At 36.7% G+C, this 27,946-nt stretch overlaps 2 protein-coding genes across 3 annotated transcripts in view; both read left to right on the plus strand.

Annotated features, from left to right (window-relative positions):
- Nucleotides 1-27,946, plus strand: part of LOC106874580 (ubiquitin-like-conjugating enzyme ATG10) — a 323,193-nt gene that overhangs the window by 171,314 nt on the left and 123,933 nt on the right. The window lies entirely within an intron of this gene.
- Nucleotides 11,107-12,255, plus strand: LOC128248604 (carbonic anhydrase 2-like). The gene has a single exon (XM_052970265.2). It carries the CDS (start codon nt 11,248-11,250, stop codon nt 12,127-12,129), a length of 882 nt encoding a protein of 293 aa, XP_052826225.1. The 5' UTR covers nt 11,107-11,247; the 3' UTR covers nt 12,130-12,255.

The following is a 27,946-nucleotide window of genomic DNA, read 5'->3' on the forward strand; positions in this document are numbered from 1 at the left end:
TAATCCTTTTTCCTTTCTTCCATCTGTACCATTTTTTGATGTTCTTCCATTTTAGACAAGTCTATTTTATTCCTTTTTAACTCCATTACTTCAGCGAAGCTCTTTTTTGTTTTCCAAGACACCTGTCCATTCTGTTACTGCCTTTACTAATTCCTCCTCTGAAGTGGACAATTCCAACCCACTAGCCATCGCTATCTCTCTTGAAACAGCGACTAAGCACAACTGGTAAACTGCTGCAAAGCTGCACAAAAATCAACACTTCAGTACAACTCAATACACGTTAAAAAAATACGACTTGCACTAAGAATAAGTTGATTTTTTATTACCCACAAGGGGCCAACGAAGAGGGGACAATGCAAACATATATGGGAACATATAAAAATGAAAAAAAATAAATAAATAAATAAATAAACGTATGATATACATGAATGATACAATGAAAATGATAATGAAAATGAGCTACTTGCCCCACCTCAAGCAGCCTCACTTGCTTCCTTTTATCTTTTAAATTCCGAGTCCTTTTAAATGTTTATACCATATTTCTCGGTCAGCTCCTTGTACTTTATATTGTCTGGTATCATCTTTAAATCACAATTCACCTTCCAACAATTATAACTCCTCTTGAATTTCAATATTTCATCTTTTTGGCTTTCAGACACCAGGACACATGAGTGCTATCCATCAATGTTTGTCCATCCTATGATCTGGACAAATCTTGCAGTCTTCCATTTTGTTATCTTATTGAGCAGTTCCTTGTCCACACCTTCAACCTTCATTCACACGAAACAATTTTCAGTGGGAGGGGGAGTTTGTTGATCCTTGTGTGTTTGTATTTCTTTTTTTCTCTTGCTTTATGTTGGAGAGGAATAGGTGGGTTTGGTGTCTGTGGGGGGAGGGTGGGTCAGAGAGGGTATGGGTGGGGTGGGTATGGTTTGGGGTTCTACTTCACTCTGTCCTTTCTTCCTTCAGCTACCATCCACTGTTCTTCGCTTCTCTTTTCTTCCTGTTGCACCTTTGGCTCCTTTCCAACTTCCTCCTGACTTCTCTGCTTCTGTAGAGGGCAGTGTGCTCTAATGTGACCTTTTTGGCTACATTTAAAGCAATGAGGGGTTCTACCCTCCACCCACACTCTCAACACTACATCTCCAATGGTCACCGTTTCCACCACATTTTCCAGTGTTTCTGCAGTGCTCTGTATGATCAGGTCCAATGTTTGGCTTTTCCATACTGAATTTTCTATTTTCATGGCTTGGAGGACAGCTATTTCTTCTTTACTTCCAAGAAGAACAGTCGCCACAACCCAATCCACATCTATTTCTGGTGGGATTCCTTCCACCCCAATCCTGGAAGTCCTTCTTCCAAGATAAGTGGGTAGACGGACTTTACTGTGGTTACTGCGTGTTCTTTTGCTTTTCCTTCTGACTTGAAATGAACCACAATTGTTCCATATCTGCTTCCTCTGGCAAGATATGTTATGTCTTGCCAGATGGAGAACAAAGCCTTTTCTATTATTTCTGCCTCAACATTTTCAATTTTCCTTTCTTCCACTGAGTACACCTTATATATTACTGTTTTCTTATCCATTTCTTCCAATACTTTCTGTGGCAGTGACAACTTAACGTCACCACCTATCCTACATGCTATTTTCTTGTATTTCTCCATGTTTGTCAGGTCCACCTCCTTTTTTGTGACTTCTGTCACTTTTGCAAAACTTTTCTTCCTTAAGCACTTGTCCATTCTATCAACTGCTCGTATGAGCTCCTCCTCTGAAGAGGACAATTCGGACCCACTAAAGTCCGAATAGAACATATTTCTTACTGTTGACATTGCAGACCCTCCTCAAGGTGGAGAGAAAGCACAACCACAAAACTACTGCAAAGCAGCACAACACACTCCTCAACACAACACACTCCTCAACACAACACACTCCTCAACACAACACACTCCCCAACACAACACACTCCTCAACACAACACACTCCTCAACACAACACACTCCTCAACACAACACACTCCTCAACACGAAACAATCCTCAACACAAAACAATCCTCAACACAAAACAATCCTCACAAAACAAAGTTGCAGTGACAAAAAGTACAAGGTAAAATTACTACCTTCTTTTATAGTAAGTTGATACAGGTAGTTTATCCTGTCCCCCTCTGAATTTTAGATCATGCATTATTTATGGGATGACCCAATATAAGAGACATCCAAGCGCTATAACAAATGTAAAGAATTCACTCTTGTGGTACAATATTTGTCGGATCTTTGCAATGCCTATTTTCAAAATAAATAAATTAATTGAATTGCATGGTTTTGATATCTGTACACATTATGTGGCATCTGAGGTGGAGAGTAACACATCCATTGGCTGAAGTTCTGTGAACTGACAGTGATGACTGAAACCGAGCCAGAATAAGAAAAAGAGGAATTGTACAAAGTGTGAAGAAAATTTGAAGGTGTCTCAAGCTTAAAGCGTAAAATTTGGTATAAGAAAACTTAACACTAATTCACTGCTATGAAATATTAAAATAATATATGTTGATCAGAAAGGAAAGAAAGAAAAAATACAACATTTCTCTGAATGAAATATCATTAGATAAATTATCATTTCAAATGAAACCTTTTTCAAAAAAATTTGTTCTGAAATTATGTTTGTCTTACTTGCTTTGTGGGTGTGTATTTTTTTCTTTTATACCTTTCTAATAGATATCACAAAGCAACTGTATCTATAGGAAGCCATCCATTAAAACCTCGTATTGATTCTGTAGCATTGACTAGCAACATTGCCTTGCAGTCTTCTATAGCAAGTTGTTGAGTGAGATTTTAATTTAAGAAAAATTCATGTTTAATGAACAATAGTAGATGAGCAGAAATGACCCGTTGGAAGTATCAGTGGGGCTGAAAAAGTAATTCATTTATGGCATTATTTTCCTTAATTTCAGTGAACAGCAAGCGAGTGAAATATGAATATTATACAGACTATATAGTATAAACTGCTTTGGTAAAAATAGACACAGTCGTTGGAGAAAGAAGGAACAGTCATGGTTTGGTAATAATATATGAAAGCAACAAAACTATTCAGACATGCATCTCTCTTAAACTTTTTAGTGCTGTAGACGAGGAAGGAAATATAGACGTATTTAGCACTGTTATCTTAATTCATAACTGTTTGTTTTTGTTACACTGTTTATTTTGTTAATCTTCAGAAATTATTGTTTTACTTGGTGTAAAGCTATGCAATACATCAAAGATTATTTGTTTAAAAAAAATCTTTTGGTTAACATTTTGTGCCAATGTGACCCTATAATACATCATTCTAAACCATCCTCCACCATTATAAAGCTGCTCAGAATGTTCCCAGAACTAAGATTTGGCAATATATATATATATATATATATATATATATGTATATGTGTGTGTGTGTGTGTGTGTGTATGTGTTTGTGTGTATATATATGTGTGTGTGTGTGTATATATATATATGTGTGTGTGTGTGTGTGTGTGTGTATATATATATATATATATATATATATATATATATGTAGGGAACGACCGTACTACATATATTATATATATATATATATATATATACTAGCAGAGATACTCGGTCTTGTTCGGGATTAAAATGACATAGATTTTTTTATTGCTTTACTTGTTTCAGTGATGTGACTGCAGCCATGCTGGGGCACCGCCGTTGATCAAACAAATCCACCACAAGATTTATTTGTTGTAAACCTAGTACTTATTCTACCAGTGGCTTTTGCCGAACCGCTAAGTTATGAGAACATAAACACAGCAACATCAGTTGTCAAGCATTGGTAGGGGTAACAAACACAGACACAAATACACACACATAAATATATATATATATATATATATATATATATATATAGAACAGGCTTCTTTCAGTTTCCATCAAACAAATCCACTGACATAGCTTTGGTTGGCCAAAGGCTATAGTAGAAGACTTGTTATTTCACTTATTGTTGATGTTGCATGATCCTAGAGACTGTCGATGTCTTGTTTTTTGGGATTTGTAATGTTGAAGTTCTTGCTGCTTTTTCTTATCAGAAAGACAGTTTACATTCAAGCATGCAAAAGTCTTCGATTTCCGAGCAAAAGATCGAAGATGGGATGGTGGGGAGCAGATCATGTTGTAATCTGTCCAACATTCAGCACCACGAATTGCTCTGGTGTACTGAACAGTGATGACTAGTCGATGCTCTGAATAAAGCGTGAGTAATCGAAGGCCATTTGAATTTTGACTGCGGCACCGCTTTGAAGAATTTTTAGTTGAATGAATCGACCCCACTACTTATTTCATTTTTCAAAACCTGGTACTTACTCTCTCATCTCTTTTGCCGAACCATATATATATTACAAAAACTGTTACTCAGAGTTTCATGTTCCCGTTCGTCGGACAGTTTTGGTTGTCCGATGAACAGGAATGTGAAACTTTGAGTAACAGTTTTTGTGATATCTTTGCAGCTTTTTTAATAAAGCATATTACTCTACCTCTAGTATTTGAGTACTATTTTTTTCACCTTGCTTCATATTTATGTGCTTACTTTGGTATATATATATATATATATATATATATATATATATATGGTAGGCTTCTCTGAGTTTCTGTCTACCAAATCTATTCAACCCGAAGCTATAGTAGAAGACATTTGCCCACAATGCCATGCAGTGGGACTGAACACAGAACCATGTGATTGGGAAGCAAACTTCTTACCACATAGTCATGTCTGTGCCTCTGTTAAATATTTTCCAATATCTCATTTTATACTTTTCGTCTGTCTTAAATTTCACTACAGGCGCAGCTGTGGCTGTGTGGTAAGAAGATCGCTTCAGCGCTACATGATTCCGGGTTCAGTCCCACTATGTGGCATGTTGGGCAAGTGTCTTCTACTATAGCTTTGACCTGACCGAAGCCTTGTGAGTGGATTTGGTAGGCAGAAACTGTAAGAAGCACAACATATATATATGTGTGTGTGTGTGTGTGTGTGTGTTGTATGTCTTCTACCATCGTTTGACAACTGGTGTTGGTGTGTTTACGTCCCCATAATTTAGTGGTTCAGTATAGAGACTGATAGAATAAATACCAGGCTTTACATAAAATAACAAGTAAAGGTCGATAAATTTGACTAAAAAATTCTTCAAAGCGGTGCCACAGCATGGCCGCTGTCTAGTAACTGAAACAAGTAAAAAATAAAATATAAAAGATGTATGTATACACACACACATTTGTTAGAATTTCGTGATGTAAATATTTAAATGCAGCTCCAAATGAACGAGAAGATGCTCTGGAAGATCATGTACGGAGAGCTATGATAGAAATGAATTTTACTTACTGGGGGTACGTAACGGTCTGTGAGGTTGAAGTTAGAAAGAAAAAGGCTTGGATGCTGTAATCCCCCAATGCTATTTCCTAGGCTGAAAAATAGGGGAAATACTTCTCCCTATTTCCATCATTGATGGAGCATGGGAAGGTAAGAATTAATGAAAAGAAACTTTGAGAGAGAGAGATGATAACTGTAGAGCCAAACAGATGTCAGAGGGTAAAGGAAAAGAGAGAGAAGATGGAAAGTGTGTGATTCTACATCGGAAAGGGAGAGCGAAAGAAAGAAAGAAAAGAGAGAGAGAGAGAGAGACGTTGAGTTATGTTTTTAATTTCAAATGAATATGAAAAGAAAAATGCGTGCAAAGCAACAGATGGAGGAGAGGACTTTCGGAAAATTTAAAGATCCGAGTTTTTCCCTCATAACTTTTAGGAAAATGTGTATTTTTTCTAATGAAATTTTATGTAAATATGTTTCATACGGCATAGATTATGATTATAAAGAAATTTGTGGGAAAAATCTTTTCTGAGGGGGTGGGGAAAGGACTTTCGGAAAATTCACAATGTCTGATTTTTTTCCACCATAACTTTGAGGAAAATGGATATCTTTCAATGAAATTTTATAAAGATACCTTTCAAACAGCATACATTACGGTTATAAAGAATTTGTAGGGAAAAGCTTTTCCGATGGGGTGGGGAGAAGACTTTCGAAGCGAAAGAAATTCATCAATTATTTTTTGGCTTGAGTGTAATGGAAAAAATTTGCAAAAAACCAAGATTCATTTTTCTTTTGTTTGAGTAATAAAAAAAAAGGTTTTTAAAAAGATCCCATGTATCACATAGTGAGAGAAACAAATTCATAAATATGATATTGAATATGGTTTTAATATAGAAAAAAGTTAAGGGCGATTTAACTGTTGTTTTTAGCATATCTCATGACCATCTGATACTTTCTTTATTACCTCCGCCTTAGCAAAGGCAGAGGTATTGTTTTCAGTCGTGTTTGTTTGTTTGCCCATGGACAAGATATCCCAAGAACTGCTGGATGGATTCGGATGAAACCTTCAGGGGATGTTTGGCCCCGTGACTGGCATGAACTGATTAGGTTTTTTGAACAATCCGGTCCCGGACAAGGGTTCTGGATTATTTGTTATATTTACTTTACATGATTACGATCTTACGTTAATTTTCAAGTCTTTCTCAATTATCTCCCTTTAGGCTGAAAATATTTTGAATGGTAGATTTGTTAACTTTGGCTTGTATTAGATAAGGATAAACTATTTATTACTGTTACTAAATTTTCTGCTGCCACCTTCATATTCCATAACTACCATTGGGATCGATCAGGTACTAGACAAAGATTCTGGATTATTTTCCCATTTATTTTACTTAATTTTTGAGAGCGGTCGGGTTCATTTTTAGTATTCTCGTTTGTGAGAGCAGTCAAGTTTATTTCAGATATTCTCATTTTAAAAATCATCTCTGGTTAATCATTGGTGTTGCAGAGTAGCAGCTTGTGCCAACGTACCATTAAGGAGTTAATAGTGAATGACATCAAGAACTGGTATACATTCTTCCGTGTCATCAGGAATATAAATATAGTCTTGCGGCCTCCAAAAGAAACTTATGAAGTCACTGGGTTGGCGGTGAGATGGCCCGTATGAAAACTAACTGAGTGACATATTGTTTCAAGTAGTCAGGTCACATTCCGGATTGAACAATACACTTTTTCAGGCTTCGGATCTTGTGAATTTTCTGAAAGTCCTTTCCTCACACCTTCGGAAAAGATTTCCCCCACACATTTCTTTATAATGGCAATGTATGCCATTTGAAAGGTATCTATATAAAATTTCACTAAAAAAACCCCAAATTTCTTGTGAATTGTGAATTTTCCAAAATTACTCTGCCCCCACCCCATTGCTTTACACGCATTTTTGTTTTCATATTCGTTTCATACACATTTTTTTTATACCCGTTGCACTATATTTCTTTGCTGTTGTTTTTGTTTCCGGGTAATATTGTAAACATTAACCCTAGTTTTAGCTTGGCCATTAATGTAATAAAATGCTTTTGTGTTGTTCGTTAGATTATTATGCATTTCTCCGGATATAATTTACTAATTCAATGTGAGTTTTGTGGCCAAATATTTTAAAAGAAAAGAAAAATTGTGTGTGCGCAAGTGTATTTATGTAAGGGAGAACATCGCAGCAAGGACTTGGATTTTACAAAGTATTGTTTTGTTTTTGTTTCTTTTATTGAGAAAAATGTTTTGGGTCATTTTTTTTCCATTTGCAAATCTTCATATTATTATGGCCGTGATTCGAAAGTAAATACAAATAGAAACTAGAAAATCAATAATTACAGCTTAGTGCCCACAACAGTCTGAACTTTATTTCCTCATAACTTTTTAAATAATGCATCTCTCTCTCTCTCTCTCTCTCTCTTGAATATATGAAGAAGTGATACCAATGTATCAGGTCATCCCATAAGTTCTGTCTGATTTTACCTTTTTTTAAAATTGAATGAAATTTAATAGTATTTTAGAATGTCTAATGGAATTAGCTCAACCACAACCGAGAAGGGAACTTCACGGAAAAAAGGTTCTTCTCTCTATCTGGTGGGATTGCAAAGGAGTAATTCACTTAGAATTGTTACCGCCTAATGCAACAATCAATGCTCAAGTGTACTGTCAGCAATTAGAGCGTTTGAACCAAGTTTTGAAGAAAAAAAGACCTGCTTTAGTGAATCGGGAAAGGAGTGATGTTTCATCAGGACAATGTGCAACCCCATACTGCAAAGATCACATAACAGAAGATTGAAGAGCTTGGTTGGGAAAAAATTCCTCATCCACCTTATTCTCCTGACCTTGCTCCTTCAGACTACCATTTGTTTTGTAGTTTACAGAATCATTTGGGGGACATAATTTTGCAAGCCAGGAGGAGGTCGAAACTGACATTTCAGAGTTCTTCACTTTGAAACCAAAAGAGTTTTACATTCATGGGATTAAAAAGCTTCTAAATAGATGGAAGGAAGTCATAGATAATCAGGGAAAGTACATTGATGATTAAATTTCAATTAAATATAACATTTGATCACTTGTTTTCTTTATTCAAAATTCGGACAGAACTTATGGGATGACCTGATAGAAATTTACAAGAAACAAGGCACAGCTTGCTTCCTAATCATGTAGTTTTGGGTTCAATCCCACTGCGCAGCACCCTGGACAAGTGTCTGCAACTATAATCCGGGGCTTATATTAAACCTTTTTGAGTGAATTTAGTAGGCAGAAACTGAGAGAACCTTGGTGTTTCCACTTCGAGGAATTTCGTTTCAGGGTTTTTGTAAAAAAATTTTTTTACCACCATGCTGACCATAACTGTTTTCTTAACTCCATTAGCAAAAGGGTTATATACCTCCAGCCAGCAGGTTTGATGAGTTGTCTATATTGCCAAGAGCAATAATAGACGTGAAACCAATGGTAGCTTTCTAACCGGCTATTGCCATTGTGCATGTATGTGTGTTCGCCACCGCTTGATAACCAGCGTTAGCTTGCTTACATCAACGTAACTTAGCGGCTCGGTAAAAGAGACTGATAGAACAAGTCCCAGGCTCTTAATAAATAAATACTGGGGTTGATTTGTTCGATTAGAGGCAACTATAAGAAATCCAAAAGCTTTTATCGAAATTTTACTAACAAAAAAAAAAAATAAAATAACACATACAACAACTATGAGCAGATTATTGTTCCAATTTATGCATGGTTCTGGGTTCAATCCCCTTGCGTTAAATCGACAGAATCGCTACATCGGTATTGTTTTTTTTTTTTCTAGTTCTTTACGTTCTGAGTTCAATTCCTAGCGAGATCAATTTTATCAGTCATCCTTCCAAAAATTGTTGAACATACTTTCAGTTTTAATATACTTGCTCCGAAAGATCGCCGGAAATAGCAAATCACTAAATTTCCCAAACAAACAAAATAATGCTTCAAAAGACATAATTAATCATGGTACTACTAAAGCAGCGCGAACCCGAACGCGCAGTCGCGCGTCCGCGCTAGCTAGTCGTGAGTGGTCGATCCTAATCCTAACCCTAAACACGTATTCATTTGCACACGCGGGTTAGGGATAGGGTTAGGGTTAGGGTTAGGGATAGAGATAGGGTTAGGGACAGAGTTAGGGTTAGGGTTAGGATCGACCACTCAAGACTAGCTAGCGCGGACGCGCGACTGCGCGTTCGGGTCCGCGCTGCTTTAGTAATACCATTAATCATATCCTAGGTAATTGCATTATATAGGTGTTATGCAATACAGAATGTTGGGGGGGGGGACTTCAAAAAGAGTTTCGGGCAGTACACGGTATATCAAATACTTTTTTGAGTCACAACCATTATTTCCTTGTTTACGTTGCCTATACAAAAAACAATCTGGCTGAGGCATTACTATATTGAGTCAAACATCACTATATCACGTAATTTTATAATTTATACAAATATATATTTTATTGTTTGAAGATATTGAATAAATATAGATATTTGGAACATTGTTTGCTTAGAAAAGTTAATGACTTTCGTTTTTCGTAAATTAGTAATATTCTCTCATTCTGGTTCACGCGTTTTCTTTTGAGTTTACAGCTATAGTAGGAAGGATCGCCTTTATTCTTTTATCTTCTCATTGTTCAAAATGTTTTGTATTCTTGTTTCAAAACTATATTTTGTATTCGGTTATTCTGGTTTAAAAACTATATTTCCTATTAATTTGGTCATTCTGGTTTCAAAAAAATTCATATTCTGAAAATACAACATGACAGAATCAATAATTACGTTAGTTGTTTCCAAGCATTTACCCTCTTAGGATCTTTTAAATTAGCCGTGATTTTTGGCTTATTTTATTAATATGTAAATAATTTCTGAGTGTATCAAATATATGAATATATTTATCAAAGCAAATGTATGAACCCACTATTTTACATTTCCGAGATCCAACGGGACGAACGTAGCACTGGAGGTCAAAGTAAATGGAAAACTACCCTATTATACATAATTATAACTACTGGATCTTCGTTTTTCAAAGTTAATCCGTTGATATCTTGTTAAACTGTATGAAATTTTACAGCGTATGGCCCTACTTTGTACTTGCTATTTAATTAAATATTTTAATCAAAGGATGTTTTCATCTAAATGTCTGCAGCGCTTGTTGTTGGCACTCCGTCGAGGGTTCCAGTTGATCCGATCAACGGAACAGCCTGCTCGTGAAATTAACGTGCAAGTGGCTGAGCACTCCACAGACACGTGTACCCTTAATGTAGTTCTCGGGGATATTCAGTGTGACACAGTGTGACAAGGCCGACCCTTTGAAATACAGGCACAACAGAAACAGGAAGTAAGAGTGAGAGAAAGTTATGGTGAAAGAGTACAGCAGGGTTCGCCACCATCCCATGCCGGAGCCTCGTGAAGCTTTAGGTGTTTTCGCTCAATAAACACTCACAACGCCCGGTCTGGGAATCGAAACCGCGATCCTATGACCGCGAGTCCGCTGCCCTAATGCCTGCAGCATACAAACGATAAATCAAACTCAACAGTAAACTCTATTTCAATATTTTTTTGGCCAGAGAGTAAAATCAGGAATTCGTCAGCGTCTTTACAGTTATTGGTGAGATCAAAATACTGATTTTTCCGACTACTCCGATCGATAAATTTGTACTAATACCCCACCATTGTTTACGGTCTACAAGTTTGTTTGATTATTTCATGCATGGCGTTCAGTAACGCGTTCACATTTTGGGGGGTTTTTTCTGGAAGAAATTGAGAGTTTTTCTCTTTCACTGTCCATAAAAATAATAACTGAAAGTTAGTGTTAACTTGTTTCATATATATATATATATCAGTTTACACATAAATAGATACATGTACGCTATGTTAATTTTGTTTTTATTATTTTTCAACATGTTCTCTGTCTTTCCTGCCTTCGGCTGGTCCTATGACCATTCCGAGCTTTGGGCAAACACGTTTTCAAATTGCAATTTCTCTTCTCAAAGCCCTGTCAATATCCAGCTAGCATATACTACACATGTTGACTGGTGGGAAACTCTAGAGTATTTTAATGAGCGGAACAACAGTAAAGTGGAATATTTTATGTTTATCAGCGAAAGTATTTTGAAAGTACAAGTACATGGGAATTTTGTATTAAATGGCGAAAGTCTTCGGGCGACTTTTTACACTATTCAGCTCCATTTCCACTGGAGGTATAAGAGTATCACACGTGGATCTGCACATTATATTGATGGCGAAGGATTTCCACTCGAAATGCATATTGTTAATAAAAATTTCCAGTACAGCGATTTAACCACTGCAATACTTCATCCGGATGGTATAGCAATAATAGCATTTTTCTTTGAAATAGAACCTCTTGACAACCCCATGCTCAGTAAAATTATTGATGTTCTTCCTGATTTAGGTTCAAAATCAATGCTACTGAAAGACTTCAGTTTAAGTGGATTAATAGACGAAGGACTCAAAGAAACTGATTTCTTTCAGTACAACGGTAGCATACCAGTCCCTCCTTGCAATGAATGTGTTATCTGGATCATTGTTAAGAAACCTCTTTCAATATCACGAAGACAACTGGAGGAAATCTGGAAATTGAGCGAGAGAGATAATATGCTTGGTACTAACATCCGTCCAGTTCAACCACTTTATGAGCGATTAGTTTGGACTACTTTTTCAGCGGCTGATAAAGCCATTAGTTCAGCTTGTTGTCTGTTATTTCTTACAATGTTATGTATTTAACTTGAAAATATTTAATATCTTTGCTTCTTGTGGGAGAAGGAAAATGAAAAAAGAGTAACTTTTTTTTTTTTTTACATTGGGCATGTTAAAAAAAAAATCATTTTAGGTTTTGAAAAAATTTTTCCATTCTTTGATGATGCCTTTTGAATTTCCTTCTTCTTCAGTACAGCCATACGAATTGTACTTATAATGGAAAACTATATTTGTATTTTGTTCAATCCAGAAATTGTTATTCGTAGTCAAAGCTGTGTATAATTACTAAATTGGTGTAATTTGAAGTTATTTTTGTTGTTAGTTTTATCGCTAATTGTAAAGTAATAAAAAGATATTAAAGGAAGAGATTTGCAATCGAGATATCATTAATCAAGATGTTAATGAAGATTGAAATATTTCTGGGACCAGTTACTTTTTTCTATCAGTTATAACTTTCTCCCCCCCCCCTTTTTTTAAATGCTATTTCATAATAAGTGTATGTGAGGCATGAATCTTAGGTTATAAGAACTTATTTCAACTTTCAATATTAATCCTTATGTTAGGGCGGCGAGCTGCCGGGCAAAATGCTTAGTGGCATTTCATCCGTCTCTACGTTCTGATTTCAAATTTCGCCGACGTCCACTTTGCCTTTCATCACCCTTTCAGAGGCAATAAAATGAGTACCAGCTGAAAGCTGAGGTCGAAGTAATCAATTTACCGACTCCCTAGAAATTGCTGGCTTTTTGCCAAAATGTGAGACCAATATTAATCCTAATGGACTATTAGAAAACCTTACACCGTCAGAAGACACAGTTTAAAACTTGACCAGAATCCAAAGAAACTAGTCACTGTTATTTTACGTTAATAAAATATTAGTTACGGAAGTTCACATAGATAAGTGCACGTATGCCAATAGCAAGAGTTACAATATTTGTCATATTGTCTGAAATGTTTTTTTTTTATGGAAGCTTCCATTTTAGGAAGCTCCAACTGCGATATATTAAAACTAAAATAGTTGCTGGGACTGGTTCTGAGGACAGTGTAGAGGAACCACGTAATCTCCAATAGCAATAAAACAGTCTATTTCCCTCTTATGATAACTTTTTATAATATACTCATGCATACCTTCGTCATATTCTCAGTATGAAGCTAGTGCAGAATTTCACCTATGGAATCTCTTTTGAACCAGGAAATACTTCAGCTTCTAACAACTAGTAACCCTCTGCAAAGTTCGAGTGAGACTCATAATGGATTAGTCTTGTTTCACATTCTGGACTCCCTGCCAAAGAAAAACCTCTTGATTGATTAGCATTAATTCTTTCAGAAGCACACACTAACCTTTAGTTCAAAGACATCCTGTTTTCTTTCTCTGTCTGTCTCTCTCTCTCTGTCTGTCTCTCTCTCTCTCTCTCTCTTCCATGACTACTATTGTAGCATCATATCCTTGGATATGTCTAGTCTCTAGTCAAAACCCGCCCACGTCAGCGAAACTGAGGACAGGATTGTGGAGTGAGAGCTAAGCATAGCATATGAAGGAGGAAATGTGAGAAAGAGAAGCAATGTGGAGGTGTAGATTGGTTTGTTGGGGTAGGGTGAGGGGGCTAACAGATAGCAATAATATAGAGAGAGACAGGGCGTGTGGGTAGAACGCAGGTTGGAGGCAAGCAGAGATCAATGATACAGTGACACAGGGCCAAGAGGACAGGATTGGGGAGTGGGAGGTAAGCATAGAGTATGAAGTGGAAATGTGAGGAAGAGAAGAGATGTAGAGACATAGTTTGGTGTGTTGTGGTAGAGTGTGTGAGAAGTTTTCTTGTTAAGCATGGGTGGGACACACAGCGCTTCTAGAACTCAGTTTTGCTGACGTGGGTGGGTTTTCTCAAGAACTTCATATTGCCAGACATCATGGTCCATTGTCATTTCCTCTGTGAGGCCCAACTTCCTGAGATTTATTATTTTACTAAATTCTTCATTGTTTTGAAAATTGAAAACAAAGGCAATGTATTATCTCAACAAAAATATGGTCACAAAAAGCTTCATTATTAGGATAAATTATCACCATGGGAACTTGAACAACAATCATAATGTTTGTCAGAGTTCCACCTTGGTTATAAATGTGTTGTTTTTTTTTAATGAGATTTTTGCTATTCAATGATACCATTTAACTAATATTTGTTTTTATAATTCAAGATACATTTATTTCTTCAGCACATTACATTATAAAAGTGAAGAGTTTAGATTGATGGATAAATCAGCTTGTAATATGGTACCTGTTCATGACGAGGTATAGTCAAGTCATCGTCATTGGTAGAATTTAGCTTGAAATGAAATGAAATGTTGCATGTGTTCTCTTCAGTTTTATTTAGTCACTATTTACAAATTCTTCCTTGAATGTTATTGAGGATGTTTCAAGTTTATTATATTTACTGAGTTTTAAATTAAAATATTTTTCACTTTGAATTCTTTCCGTTATTTTTGTTATTGTTTAATCTTTTGAATAGTCTAAAAACTGTCATTTATTTTTAATTAATAATTTAAAGCCTGCAATATTCATAGTTAAATAGTTTCAAAAATGTCTATGTGACACTTCTACATTTAACAACCATTGTTTCATATGAAATTCACTGTTAGGATTAAATTGGATAAAAGACAATATTTTTTTAATAATTCCTTATTTTGCTTGGCTATTTCTAATTAATAGCTTTGGAATGGAAAATAAATATTAGAAATTATTATTGATAATAGTAGAAACCTTACAGTATGGTCAGATTAATTGTGTCAGATGATAAGGTTGGTGTCTTGTTCCCTCCGTGTATTTGTCACCCTTCAATACATAATCTAAAGCAGTGGTTCTCAAACTGGAGTCTGTAGTCCCCTAGGGCAGGGGTTTTCAAACTTTTTGACTTGCGGACCCCTTTATATTTCAGGCTTTACCCTTATAAACACTTATGAAATTTATACATAAATATTTGCTAAAAAATAACATACACTTTTACATTTATTTATTTAACAGTATTTAACGAATAGGTTTATTGTCAATTAAAAGATTTCGATTAAAAAACATGTATAAAATCAAATTGCCCATAAAAAGTATTTGCTGTCCACAGACCTCCCTGTCTTGTCCTTGCGGACCCCCTGTGGTCCGTGAACCACAGTTTGAAAACCCCTGCCCTAGGGGACCACAAAGTGATTTTAGGGGGACTGCAAAGAGATGCTGAAGTATCATGAAAACAGGTAGCTTGAGGCAATTAAAGAATTTCAAGACTTCCAATTTTTTGCATGCTATCATCCTTTTTTGTCATTGACTTCAAACTCCATACCACTCATACACAATAATTTGCTAATCACACTCGTTGTACAACAAATGTGATTGGTTGATGGAAAAAATGCATGTATAATGTTTGATTGTGCATATGCTGTCACTATTCTACACTCACATGACTCACCATTCCACTACTGCTACCCATGCATTTGCATATCTCTCGCTGTCATTTTCCTCACCGGTGCATGTTCCCACATGACCTTGCCCTTTGCCAGTCACCCATTCGCATCCTGCATGTTGGCAGGGCTTTATAAGCCATGATTGTTTTTCATGGCAATGTGTTCTGACAGAACTGTCATCTCAATGGTTATCAATTTACGGAGGTTTATCTACAAAAAAAACGTTCACATAAGCTTTGGATTTCTTCCACAATTAATAATGAGAAGTAAGCTTTATTGCTAATTGGTATACCCAAAAGTTGCTGCAATAAGGCATATATGCACACCTATAGTATATGATAAATGCGAAATAAATATTCAATGTAGTTATATTAAATTTGTTTACTGAATTTTATCTTTTTTTACATAATGTCTCTCAAAAAAAAATATGTATTTGATAAATCTTATTTGAAATTCAATTTTACTGTGATAAAATCTGGTGGAGAAGAGAAACCACAATGTGTTTTGTGCTCTGAGATTTTGGCATCTACTTCACTAAAGCCCAGCAAGTTAAAGAAACAAAGCATCCCAGTTCAATAGAGATGTTGACTTCTTCAGACATGAAACCGACAGATTGACGACATCCAGACTTGATGACACAGGAATGTTTTTGCTAGACATTACAACTAGTTTGAAAGCATTCTACGAGGTTTCAAGGAAAATAGCTGTTGCCAAAAAGCCCCACAATATCAGCAAAGAGTTGATATTTCTTTGCTGCAAAGATACCATATCGAATGTGCTGAGAAGTTCTAAACTTCAGAAGCTGAAGCATGTCTCTCTCTCTCTCTCAAATGATGCTGTAAGCAGGTGAATACCATTAGCTGTCTGATAACATTCTGTCACAGGTGGCCTCGAAGATTCATAATTCACTTTTTAACTTTTTCGTGATTCAGTTTGATGAAATGGTGGATGTTGCCAACTTAGCCCAATTTTGCATCTATGTACATTATGTCCATAAAAATCACCTGGAAGATGAATTCCTGTTTTGCAAAACCTTCAGCACCAAAACAACAGCAAGGGAAATATTTAACAAAGTGGACAAATTTTTTGAGGCACATGATATCAACTGAGAGCATGTCACTAGTGTGCACCAATGGCACTCTGGCAATCCTTGGTTGCCGTTTTGGTTTTCAAACTTTGGTGAAAGAAAAATCCCCAGCTGCTATTGGTACACACTGCACAATTCATCCACAAATACTAATGGTGAAAACCATTCCTGATGATTTGAAAAATGTTCTGGATTATGTGATTACAGTGGTGAACTTCATCAAAGCAAATGCATCCAACTCTCATCTGTTTGCCAAGTTGTGCAAAGAAAGTGATTCTGACTTCAAAATGCTTCTGTTGCACTCATAAGTGAGATAGCTTTTGAGACAAAAAAACAATGAAGAGTGTCTTCCTTCTAGGAAAAGAAGTCAACCAGATTTGCATGCTAAATTCGCTGATGTTCATTTTATGATCTGCTTGGCATTTTTGGTGGATATATTCAGGTTAGTGAATGCCGTCAACCTTTCACTGCAAGGGAACGATGTAACCATGCTTCATTCTTATAAAAAAATAACTGATTACAAAATGAAGCTTGAACTTTGGCACCCAAAGCTGGATAGAAAGAACTTTGCATCATTTCCTCAACTAAACATGTTTATTGATGAAAACGAGCTTCAAGTTGATGGTGATATCGTTAAACTCCTGAAACAGCACATGTCAATACTAGGCAGAGAAATATCTTTTTATTTTTCTGATCTTCACGACTTTGACAAATACTGCCTCTTTATCATATATATATATATATATATATATATATATGGATTGATATTTTATGTAGGCATAGCAATATTAATAACCTGGATTTAGAGCTCACCATAGATATACTTCAGAACAAAGTGTCCATTGAGTAGAGAGCAATAATAAGGAATTGGAATAAAGTGCACTTCATGTTTGAAGCTCTGGTGAAGCTATAAGGTGATACTCTAGCATTCAACTATTGAATGCATTGCATGTTGTGGCAGAAACAGATGTAAGCTAATGAAGTTCATAACATAATTGTTTATACCTTTGTCCTTCTAATTCCTTTTAAATATATAATTTTACATCTATATGCACACAACTAGGCCCTACACTCAATCTCCTCCTTTCAAACCTTCGCCACTCCTTCATCTTGCTACTATACAGCCCTCCATCATTCTTTTAAGCATGGCACTGTTCAGCCACTATAATTTTATGAGAGCAGAACTGTGTATTTTGTACCCCTGGAATCATTTCCTTGTGTCACCCACTCCCCGTTCTCAATATCATCTCATCCCACTTTATTCTCATAGTCGTCAACACTTCTGTGCCACCTGTTATTTCTACTTTTCTCCTGAGCTACATTTCATAACTGCAATATCTCATTCTTAACACTCTCTCATATCTACAACTAATTACACCTCTTTGTTCACCACTCACTATAACTGCTTTTAAGTATCTCTGATCTCCATCTCTGTCACTGTACTTCTCTCTCTCTCTCTCCCCACAAACACACTCCTTCACTTACCAACTCCAACATATCAACCCCACTGCCTTTTCATATTTACTTACAGCTTTTTTTTTTATTCTACTGCTCTCCACTTTTTCTATACTGCCACATATCACCGCCTCCCTCCCGAGCCTCTTCTATTTCATATCCCTTCCCCGCTCGACTCATATTTACCTTTTACCATACTGTCACTCTTATTCACCATTCACTATATTCACCTTTACTCCTATCTCTAACCAATTGTCCTGCTCTTCTCACACTCTTGCGAACTTATCTACATAACCTTTTCTACTTTCTGACTCCTTATCATCACCGTTTTGTCTCTCCAGCTACTCCTGTTCACCATTATATTATGATATTGCTAGCTACCTTGCTTAAACATCTAATAATTCTATCAATCCACTGTCCAGGATTGGTACTATGAGGTAGTGAGTAAAAATCTATGATGATGATGATATGATTGTGAGTGTTCGTTTAGTAGTTTCTGAATACAAAGCAGACATAGAGACAGAAACCTCTCTCATTCTCTCTCACACACATACATATATTATAGACTGATCTTGACTACTTCACTTCCTAGTCATTATGTCTTGCTGGACTTGTAGTGATTGTTGCTTTTATATAGGCCCGGATCAGACTACAGATTACTATCTCCTCTCTCTCTCTCTCTCTCTTTCTCTCTCTCTCTCTCTTTCAATTCTACATAGTTTTCTTTTTTTATCAGAATTAGTTGATCACATGTCACCTCCTCTTGGGTTATCCAACTAATGAACTCACTTCCCTTCATCAACCATCTTTTGTATGTCCCTTCCCCATAGCCAAACTTACCAAGAAGCCTGATCCTTCCACAACAGAACATCAACTCTTTGGAATTCTCTCCTGGCTATTTATCTCCTGCAATCTTTAATATGCAGATTTTGAGATGACCGTAACAGCCTATAACCAAACCTGCAACCCAAACTTCCAGCCAATGCCATTAAAAACGGCAGAGCGCCAAACAACTATGCAAAACTTACTTTCAGTTATGCCATGGTTTCATTTAACCAAGGATCATTCTGCATATTCCAGCAAGCATTATATGAAAAGAATGAGTGTGTTTGACAATCTTGACATTATTTTCTTACCACAAACGACGGAAAAGTTGAAGACAAAGGGATCAGTGAGTGTAACGTACATTTGTTGAAAACAGCAATACCGAACAAAACGTTACAGGCCTAATAGATGTGACAAAGATTTAATGAGTGACACACTGCTAAAGAGCTAATGTGTGTTATGTAAAAAAAAAAAAAAATCAGTTGTACTCAAGCAGTATGCCAAAAATTTTAAGTTGATGTTTCAAACTTAAGGCTTGAGATTCAATAGAGACGGACTTAACACTGATTCACTGCTCTGAAATACTAAAATAATAGATGTTGATCAGAAAGGAAAGAAAAGAAACAACATGATTTGATAAATGATATTGATCAAATATATACATATTTATATATATATATATAATTTGATAAAATCTCATTTCAACTGAAACATTTAAAAAAAATAATCTTCTGGAATTATGTGTTTCTTTTCTCTTTGTTTTACTTGCTCTGTGGCTGTCTATTTTTTTGATACCTTCCTAATAGATATCACAAAACAACTATCTATAGCAAGCTATCCATTAAATCCTTCTAGTATTGATTCCCTAGCATTGACTAGCAATGCTGCCTAGCAGTCTTTTATAACAAGTTGTTGAGTGAGATTTTTATTTTTTTTTTAAATTCATATTCAACGAAAGATAGTAGATCAGCAAAAATTACCTATTGGAAAGTATCAATGGGGTTGAAAAAGTAATTCATCTATGGCATTATATTCCTTATTGTGCAATGAGTTGGTGAAACATGTGTATTTATGTTGTATAATGTTGTAATAATCCTTTCTGCTATAGCCATAAGGCCTGAAATTTCATGGAAGGGACTTCGTAACATTGACTTTGTTACTCAACTGGTAATTATTTTATCAACCATGAAAGGCAAAGTTACTCATGGTAGAATTTGAACTCAGAGAATAAAGTCAAAAGAAATGCTACTGAGTTTCTTTTTGTCTGTTGTGCGAATGATTTTGCTAGCTTGCTGCCCTCATTGTTATTGTAATAACAGATAGAGACATTGGTTGGAAAATGGAGGTGTAGACATGGTTTGTTAAATGATGTATAAAAGAAACATAATTATTCAGACATGTATCTTTCTCTTGGACTCATTAGCGCTGTAGATAAGGAAGGAAATAAACCTAAAACGTTTAACTCTGTTATCTTGGAGAGAGTCAGTTTAGATGGAGAGGGTCATAGCCCAACTAATTAGGGAGAGAGTCAGTGTAGATGAGATGCAGTTTGGGTTCATGCCAGGGAAAAGCACCACTGATGCTATATTTCTGGTAAGACAGCTGCAGGAGAAATACCTAGCCAAAGATAAACCTCTGTACCTGGCTTTCTGGGTAGAAGTAGGGGCCCACCAAGGTTCAGTCTTCAGCCCCCTCCTATTTATCATAGTCCTCCAGGCAATAACAGAGGAATTCAAGACAGGATGCCCCTGGGAACTCCTCTATGCTGATGACCTTGCCCTAATTGCTGAGTCACTATCAAAACTAGAGGAGAAGTTTCAGGTGTGGAAGCAAGGATTAGAATCGAAGGGCCTTAGAGTCAACCTAGCTAAAACCAAAGTCCTAATAAGTAGGAAGGTAGACAAACCACAAATCCCTTCAGGTAGATGGCCCTGCTCGATCTGTAGAAAAGGCGTAGGTAGAAACTCCATAAGATGTACCCAGTGTAAGCTATGGACACATAAGAGGTGCAGCAATATCAAAGGAAGGCTAACTGGGAAGATAGTTTTTGTATGTGGCAGGGGCTCAGGAGCAATAAACACTGAAAATGTGCAGAGAACAACTTCTGCCACATTCCAGTGAGAAAAACTAGAAGTAGTTGATAGTTTCCGTTACCTAGGTGACCAAGTCAGTAGCGGGGGTGGGGGGTGGGGGTGGGGGTGGGGTTCACTGAAAGTGTAGCTGCTAGAATAAGAATAGCCTGGGCAAAGTTCAGAGAGCTCTTACCTCTGCTGGCAAAAAAGGGCCTCTTGCTCAGAGTAAAAAGTAGACTGTATGACACATGTATACGAACAGCCATGCTACATGGCAGTGAAATATGGGCCGTGACTGCTGAAGACATGCATAAGCTTGCAAGAAATGAAGCCAGTATGCTCCACTGGATGTGTAATGTCAGTGTGCATACTCAACAGAGTGTAAGTATCTTGAGAGAAAAGTTGGACCTAAGAAGCATCAATTGTGGTGTGCAAGAGAGATGATTGCGCTGGTATGGACATGTGGCAAGAATGGATGAGGATAGCTGTGTGAAAAAGTGCCACCCTAGTGGTTGAGGGAACCTGTGGAAGAGGTAGGCTCAGGAAGACCTGGGATGAGGTGGTGAAGCACAATCTTTGAACATTAGGCCTCACCAAAGCAATGACTAGTGACCGAGACCTTTGGAAATATGGTGTGCTTGAGAAGACCCGGCAAGCCAAGTGAGACCATAACCCATGGTCTATGCCAGGGGTGTAACCAGCCCACTTATGCGTACCTTTCCTTCATTGGACACTAAACTCTGTTTGCAAAGACCTGTTGAGGCAAGTGAAATTGAAATCGAAATCAAATTTCATGACTGGCATCTGTGCTAGTGGAGTGCTAACCGCACCATCTGTGCATGATCGTTGTCAGAGCAGCTGACTGGCTTCTGTGCCGGTGGCATGTAAAAAGCATCATTCGAGCATGATCGTTTCCAGCGTTGCCTTACTGGCACTTGTGCCAGTATGTGAAAAAATATTCAAGCGAGGTTGTTGCCAGTGCTGCTGGACTGGCTCGTGTGCAGGTGGCACATAAAAAACACCATTTGAGTGTGGCCATTGCCAGTACTGCCTGACTGGCCTTCGTGCCAGTGGCATGTAAAAGCACCCACTACACTCTCGGAGTGGTTTACATTAGGAAGGGCATCCAGCTGTAGAAACTCTGCCAGATCAGATTGGAGCCTGGTGCAGCCATCTGGTTCACCAGTCCTCAGTCAAATTGTCCAACCCATGCCAGCATGGAAAGCGGACATTAAATGATGACGATGATGATGATGATTTACATTGACGGATATTTGTCCTCGTCTTGTTTGTTGTTAACACAACGCTTTGGCTGATACACCCTCCAGCCTTCAACAGGTGTCTTGGGGAAATTTTGAACCTGGGTTCTCATTCCTAAGGTATTTTTTGATGTCATTATTATTATTATTATTTTTTTTCTGCCTCCAATCTCTGTTTGTAGATGAGGCAGTCTTTTTTTAAGTGTTGGTCGCTGCTGCACAGGTAGCACTTTGACCTTCGCCCCTCTACAGCAACATGAATTCTTGTGCCATCCGGCAAGTTTATTGAGTCGGGTATGGAATTTATGATATCTTGTTCAATTTGAACAAGGAGCTGCATGCCCACACCCGACCAGCTTTGTTTTTGCATTTTGTGTACCTCCAGAATAGTGGCAGTCTCTTCAATGTCAAAGAGCACAGCTGCCACTATGTTCAAGTTTTATTTTGGTTACGCGCCGACCAAGGTATGTCAGCACGAGTAATAAATCTTCCGCCTTCAGGGGTGTCGGTGAGTGCTGGATTGCATCCTCTTCTGTTGGGAAGCACACTTCCACCATTCCAAAGCGCTTCCCTTTAGTAACGAAACTTTTGTGGCCCCATATGGGCTTGAGTGCTATCTCCAACCTCTGTGGAGTAGCATTTTCTATTTTATGGTACTTTGTGTTATATATCTTGTAAATGATTGTACGTTTGTTGGTGTCGTAGATTAATGCTTGTGGAGTGTTAAGGAAAACATTATTTCCGTCTTTCCTTAACAACTCCTTTGCATCCTTCATTTCTGCCATTGTAACTTGGATTTCTTCTGAGCTCTGCTTAGCTGCAATGGCTACTGGTTTTGGTTTTGGTGTTGTCTTCTTTGTTCTTCATTGTTCTGTTCTTCTCTTCCTCCTTCTCTGGTGTAGGAGCAATGATGGAGGTAAGAGCTGGGAAGTGCAGATCCGAAAGTCGGTTGAAATATTGGAATCAGGAGCGCTGCACATGGCAGAATGTTCCTCAACATTTATCTCTTTGCCTTTTATGGCATGAGATGGGCGGGATGACATGCGACTTGACATGTCGTCCTTTGGTGGAGGGTGTGATGTGGAAAGAAGGGAAGAGCTCACTCTCTTCAAAGACATTTTTCAAAATTGATATGTGTGAAAATGGAAATTTCAAAATGTTCAAATGAAAATTTTGCTCCTAAATGGGGGAAATTTTGCCTAACCGACTAGCTCCGTAAGAACCTAGTCGGCTTGGCTGCACAAATATATAAAATATTACAGGTTTTAAAAGATTTACATGCAAAAATGACAACAACTTACAGAGCTTCGGGAGACACGTCCGTCTGCTTGAAAGGCAATAATAATAATAATTGGTTCTGGTTTTATTGGTACCAAACACCATATGTGCTGGTGTCAAGTTCTATAGCAAAGTACCTTACACATACACACACATAGATGTACGTATATGTGTGCTGCTATCGAGATTTATGTACATTCTTGTAAGCAGAACAAGCTAAATCTTTAGATATGGTCTGCACTAGACAGGATAATCAAGACCTTGCACTATGCAAGATAGTCAAGTTTTTACTCTAGACTAAAGAAACAAATCGCAGTAATACCTTGAACTAGCTGTTCTTTGTTTATAGTTTCTATTGTTATCATTTGAGACAAACTGTTGGATGTAGTCAGCTATTTATATCTAAAACTGAAAAATAAGTTTTATACTGTTGATAAAATTAATTGCCTTTACATAATTTAATTTATCAAAAATTAGTATCAGCTGTGTGAGTAGATTTATTTCTAAAACATTTTTAAATGCCATAGCGGTGGGTGGGTGGGTGGGGGATGTTCAGTACCAACTGAGCCTAACAAATACACCAGACTTTTCCATGTTCTCCAAAACTTCCATGATTATACCATATCATTTTAACAAAATTGCTTCACAAACGAGTACAGTTAATATTACTATCTTCCTTACGTCCTGTTGTTTCAAGAGGTGTTTGTTTTGGTCTTTTTTGTTTCGTAAATGAAAGCTATGTTGATTCTGGTTTGCCTCACAGAGTTTGTCGTTCCCAGAGTCAAACCATTGTATTTTTTTTATGCTGCATGTACCCATTGATGGAATAAGATATGGTCAAGAGTGTATGGATCCACTCTTTACCAATGTAGAAAAACTTGGTCTGCTGTTGGCATGAGGAATTAACTGAAGACCGAGCAAAAATAACCCAATTTTTCTCCTGTAACCTCTTTTAGTTGTTCATGCTATTTATTCTAGTATTCTATTTTACCATGGGTAATATAGAAACATTTAGAAAGAAACATAGCTAAATTTTTGTAGCCAAGAACAAAAAAAAACAAACCATCATTGTGAAATTTAAAAAAATGTCTGACTCCAAAATTTTGGCATACCATTTTTAGAGAAAGTTACTTGAAACACTTTCTTCATATCAACACTTCTTGGCCAGTCTGTAAAAGAATCGACAATAACAAGCAGCACTCCAGTGACATTAATTAGCAAGGGTATGATCCATGTGTAGATGACTTGAGGAATCTAATCTCTTTGAAATATGATTGAGGCCTGTTATCTTGAAATTTCTTATTGTCTCTACACATTTAGAATATCTATGAATGTAGTTTTTGACATAGCATGAAAACCAAGCCAACATTGCTCAAGCTTTAGATGCTTGCACAATGGATGTTATGATGAATACTTTAAATAATTAACCTTTTAGATAATTCAGACAATGAGATCACAATTTAATTTGCATATAAGGTGTCTCAGTATTGAAGCAGTTATTCTGGATTTTTTGTTTTTACTTTGGGAAATGATTTTGCTTTATGTCAGATCACACAATGTTTTTCAAACTAACATAAAGAAATCAGTTCCTATCCAGAGTATGAAATTATAGTCAACATTATTCAAATTAATATCTTGGAATGGTTTTAAATTTAGTGGAGAAAAGCTTCCAAATTAAATACTGTCAGCTATAAAGCCTACCCAGTAACCCTAACCCTTGAGAGTTTATTGTATACAAAATTCCTGAAGTTTCTATCTCAATAGCTGAAATAATTAAATGCAGCTGCAGTTAACCTCCTCAATAAATATTGCATTGGGTGGTTATCCTGCAATAAAATTCCTGATATGTTGGCTACTAACATCATTGTCAACATGACATTTTTGTTGACATCTAATATACACCCAATAGTAACATAACTCCCTTCAGTAATTTGTTCTACACGTCCCACACTTTTCATTTTAAAGCCCCAAACCAACTAAAAGTGTTTCCTTTTGCTATACAACTAGCATGTCTTTCAAAATGCAGGACCATTCACTTTAATATGTATGTGTGGGTGTATGCTTGCATTGGTGTTTGTCCTCCCCACCACTTGATAACCAGTGTTGGTTTGTTTTCACCCCCATGACTTAACAGTTTAGCAAAAGCAACAGAATAAGTAAATAAGTATTGAGGGTTGATTTGTTGAACTAAACCCTTTAAGGCAATGTTTCAGTGTGGCCACAGTCCAATGACTGAAACATGTAACAAGACACTATTTAACAATGACTCCTATAAAGAACATTTATATAACAAAGAAATCATGATATCTAACTGAAGGTTCAATACACTGTATATCAGGCATGGGAGACTTTTTCTGAGAAGCAGGCTGCACTACTAAAAAAAAATTCAAGCAAGGTAATCTTTTGTTGTTGTACAATTCAAAAAGTGTGCTGTTGTTTGATCATGACTGCTGTATGTCAAAACAGTCTCATTAACTATTTCAAGTTAATTAATCAATTTACTTGTCAATCTGTACACCTTTCTATCTTCATGGCCACTTAACATTAACTGTTCAAGGTACACTATTTGCTACATGCACACACACACATGCAGTGAAGTATAAAGAGGAGTTTGTTCATAACAATAGTTTCATATTTTTACTATGACATTATATAACACCAGTGTCTTTACAGTTTTGTTATATTAACAGAAAATTAATACCATCTGTCAATCTAATAGCTATCTGTAAACAGCTCACCCCTCTCTCACTGATGACAATCAATTAATATCTATTGTGACTGACACTGATTGCAAACCAAATATGATTAACGATTGATTTTGTCTTGTGTGTAAATCATCAGTTAAAGACAAGTCGACATTGCTCTATGAGCAGAAGACAGTGTGCTGTGAGAGTATAATTAACCTCAACAGGGAGTAAAATTATTTTATTACAAGCTCGTACTAACAGACCAATTAAATTGCTGTCGACTTTAAAACAATCAACTTTTCCCAACTTAAATGTTGAACAGCTTTTATTGTTGGGCAATTGATTCTTTTTTTGTTGAGTTAGTGTGATATTTTCTTTAATTATTGTTATGGCAAAGTAACAAAAACAAAAGAAGAAAAAAGAAGAAAAGGCAATTAAAAACAATTATTGTATCTGATTCATCAATAACTCCTAATGAAGAGAAAATTGCACATAATTTAATTACATCAAATAGCAATATCTTATTTGTTTGTTTAAAAGTATTCATTCACTGAATGAATTTCATTTTTTTTCTTCTTTTTTTTTTATCAGTCTTTTGATCAATCATTAATTTCTTGAGATTCCCCATAGATTGCTATTTGGTATATTTGTCTTAATCTTGTAGCTAATATTACTTATGTTCTTTTATTATTTAAATTTTTGTCTTTATGTAAAATAATGCATTCACTGATAAAGTTTCTGAGTAAGTCTACTTGAGATATACATGGGAATTTGGAATTGTTTAATCGTAAACTGTTTGATATATTTCACTATATATATATTGTGTGTGTGTGTGTGTACATGAAGACATGGCTATGTTCTGGCATGGCTGCATGTTCAAGATGTCTACTTCTTAACCAACCGCATGGTTTCAGGTTCGGTCCCACTGCAAGGCACCTTGTGCAAGTATCTTCTACACCAGCCTCAGGCCAACCCCAAAACTTGTGAGTGGATTTGATAGAAAGAAATTGGAAGAATCCTGGTGTGTGTGTGTGTGCGTGTGTGTCTGTGTGTGTGTGTGTGTGCGTGTGTGTGTCTGTGTGTGTGTGTGTGTGTGTGGAAAAACCAAATATCTATGCTGAAGATTGGCCTGGAACCCTGGCAACTGAGGAAAGCCATCAAGAAGATAGCCATGGCAACTGAGACCAGTTCAAGTTGACTGGTTGACAAGAGACCATAGGTAGGATCCTTCTGTCATCAAAGACTAATTGAGTCCTTGCTGCTCCCAACAAGAATGGTGTACAGACTAAGGGATAAAATGCTTTTGACCTTTGGATACCATGTCTGCTGATGATACAGAAGGGTTCTAACATTGTGATGGATTCAGAAGAGCTTGCAATACCTCTGAGTAGCTCCTGCAGTTTCTGCATGAGGCAAAGCATTTCTGCTTTCCATGCTGGTGTGGGTTGGATGGTTTGACCAGAGCTGCACCAAGTTCCAGTCTGATTTGGTTTGGTTTCTACAGCTGGATGCCCTTCCTGATGCTGACCACTTCACAGAGTGTGTTAGGTGCTTTTTACCTGGCATCGGCACAGGCACTTTTACATGATGCTGACTTGGGTACTTTTTATGTGGCACCAGCACAGGTGCTTTTCATGTGGCAGGAAGTAAGCTTTATACTGCTTTTATTGCTGACACAAGTCAGCATTAGGTATCAGTATCAGGGGCCTGCTGTTGTATGTCCATGAAATGTAGACAGTG

Source organism: Octopus bimaculoides, chromosome 8 (assembly GCF_046866305.1).
Source record: "Octopus bimaculoides isolate indiv1 chromosome 8, ASM4686630v1, whole genome shotgun sequence".
Classification (NCBI taxonomy): domain Eukaryota; kingdom Metazoa; phylum Mollusca; class Cephalopoda; order Octopoda; family Octopodidae; genus Octopus; species Octopus bimaculoides.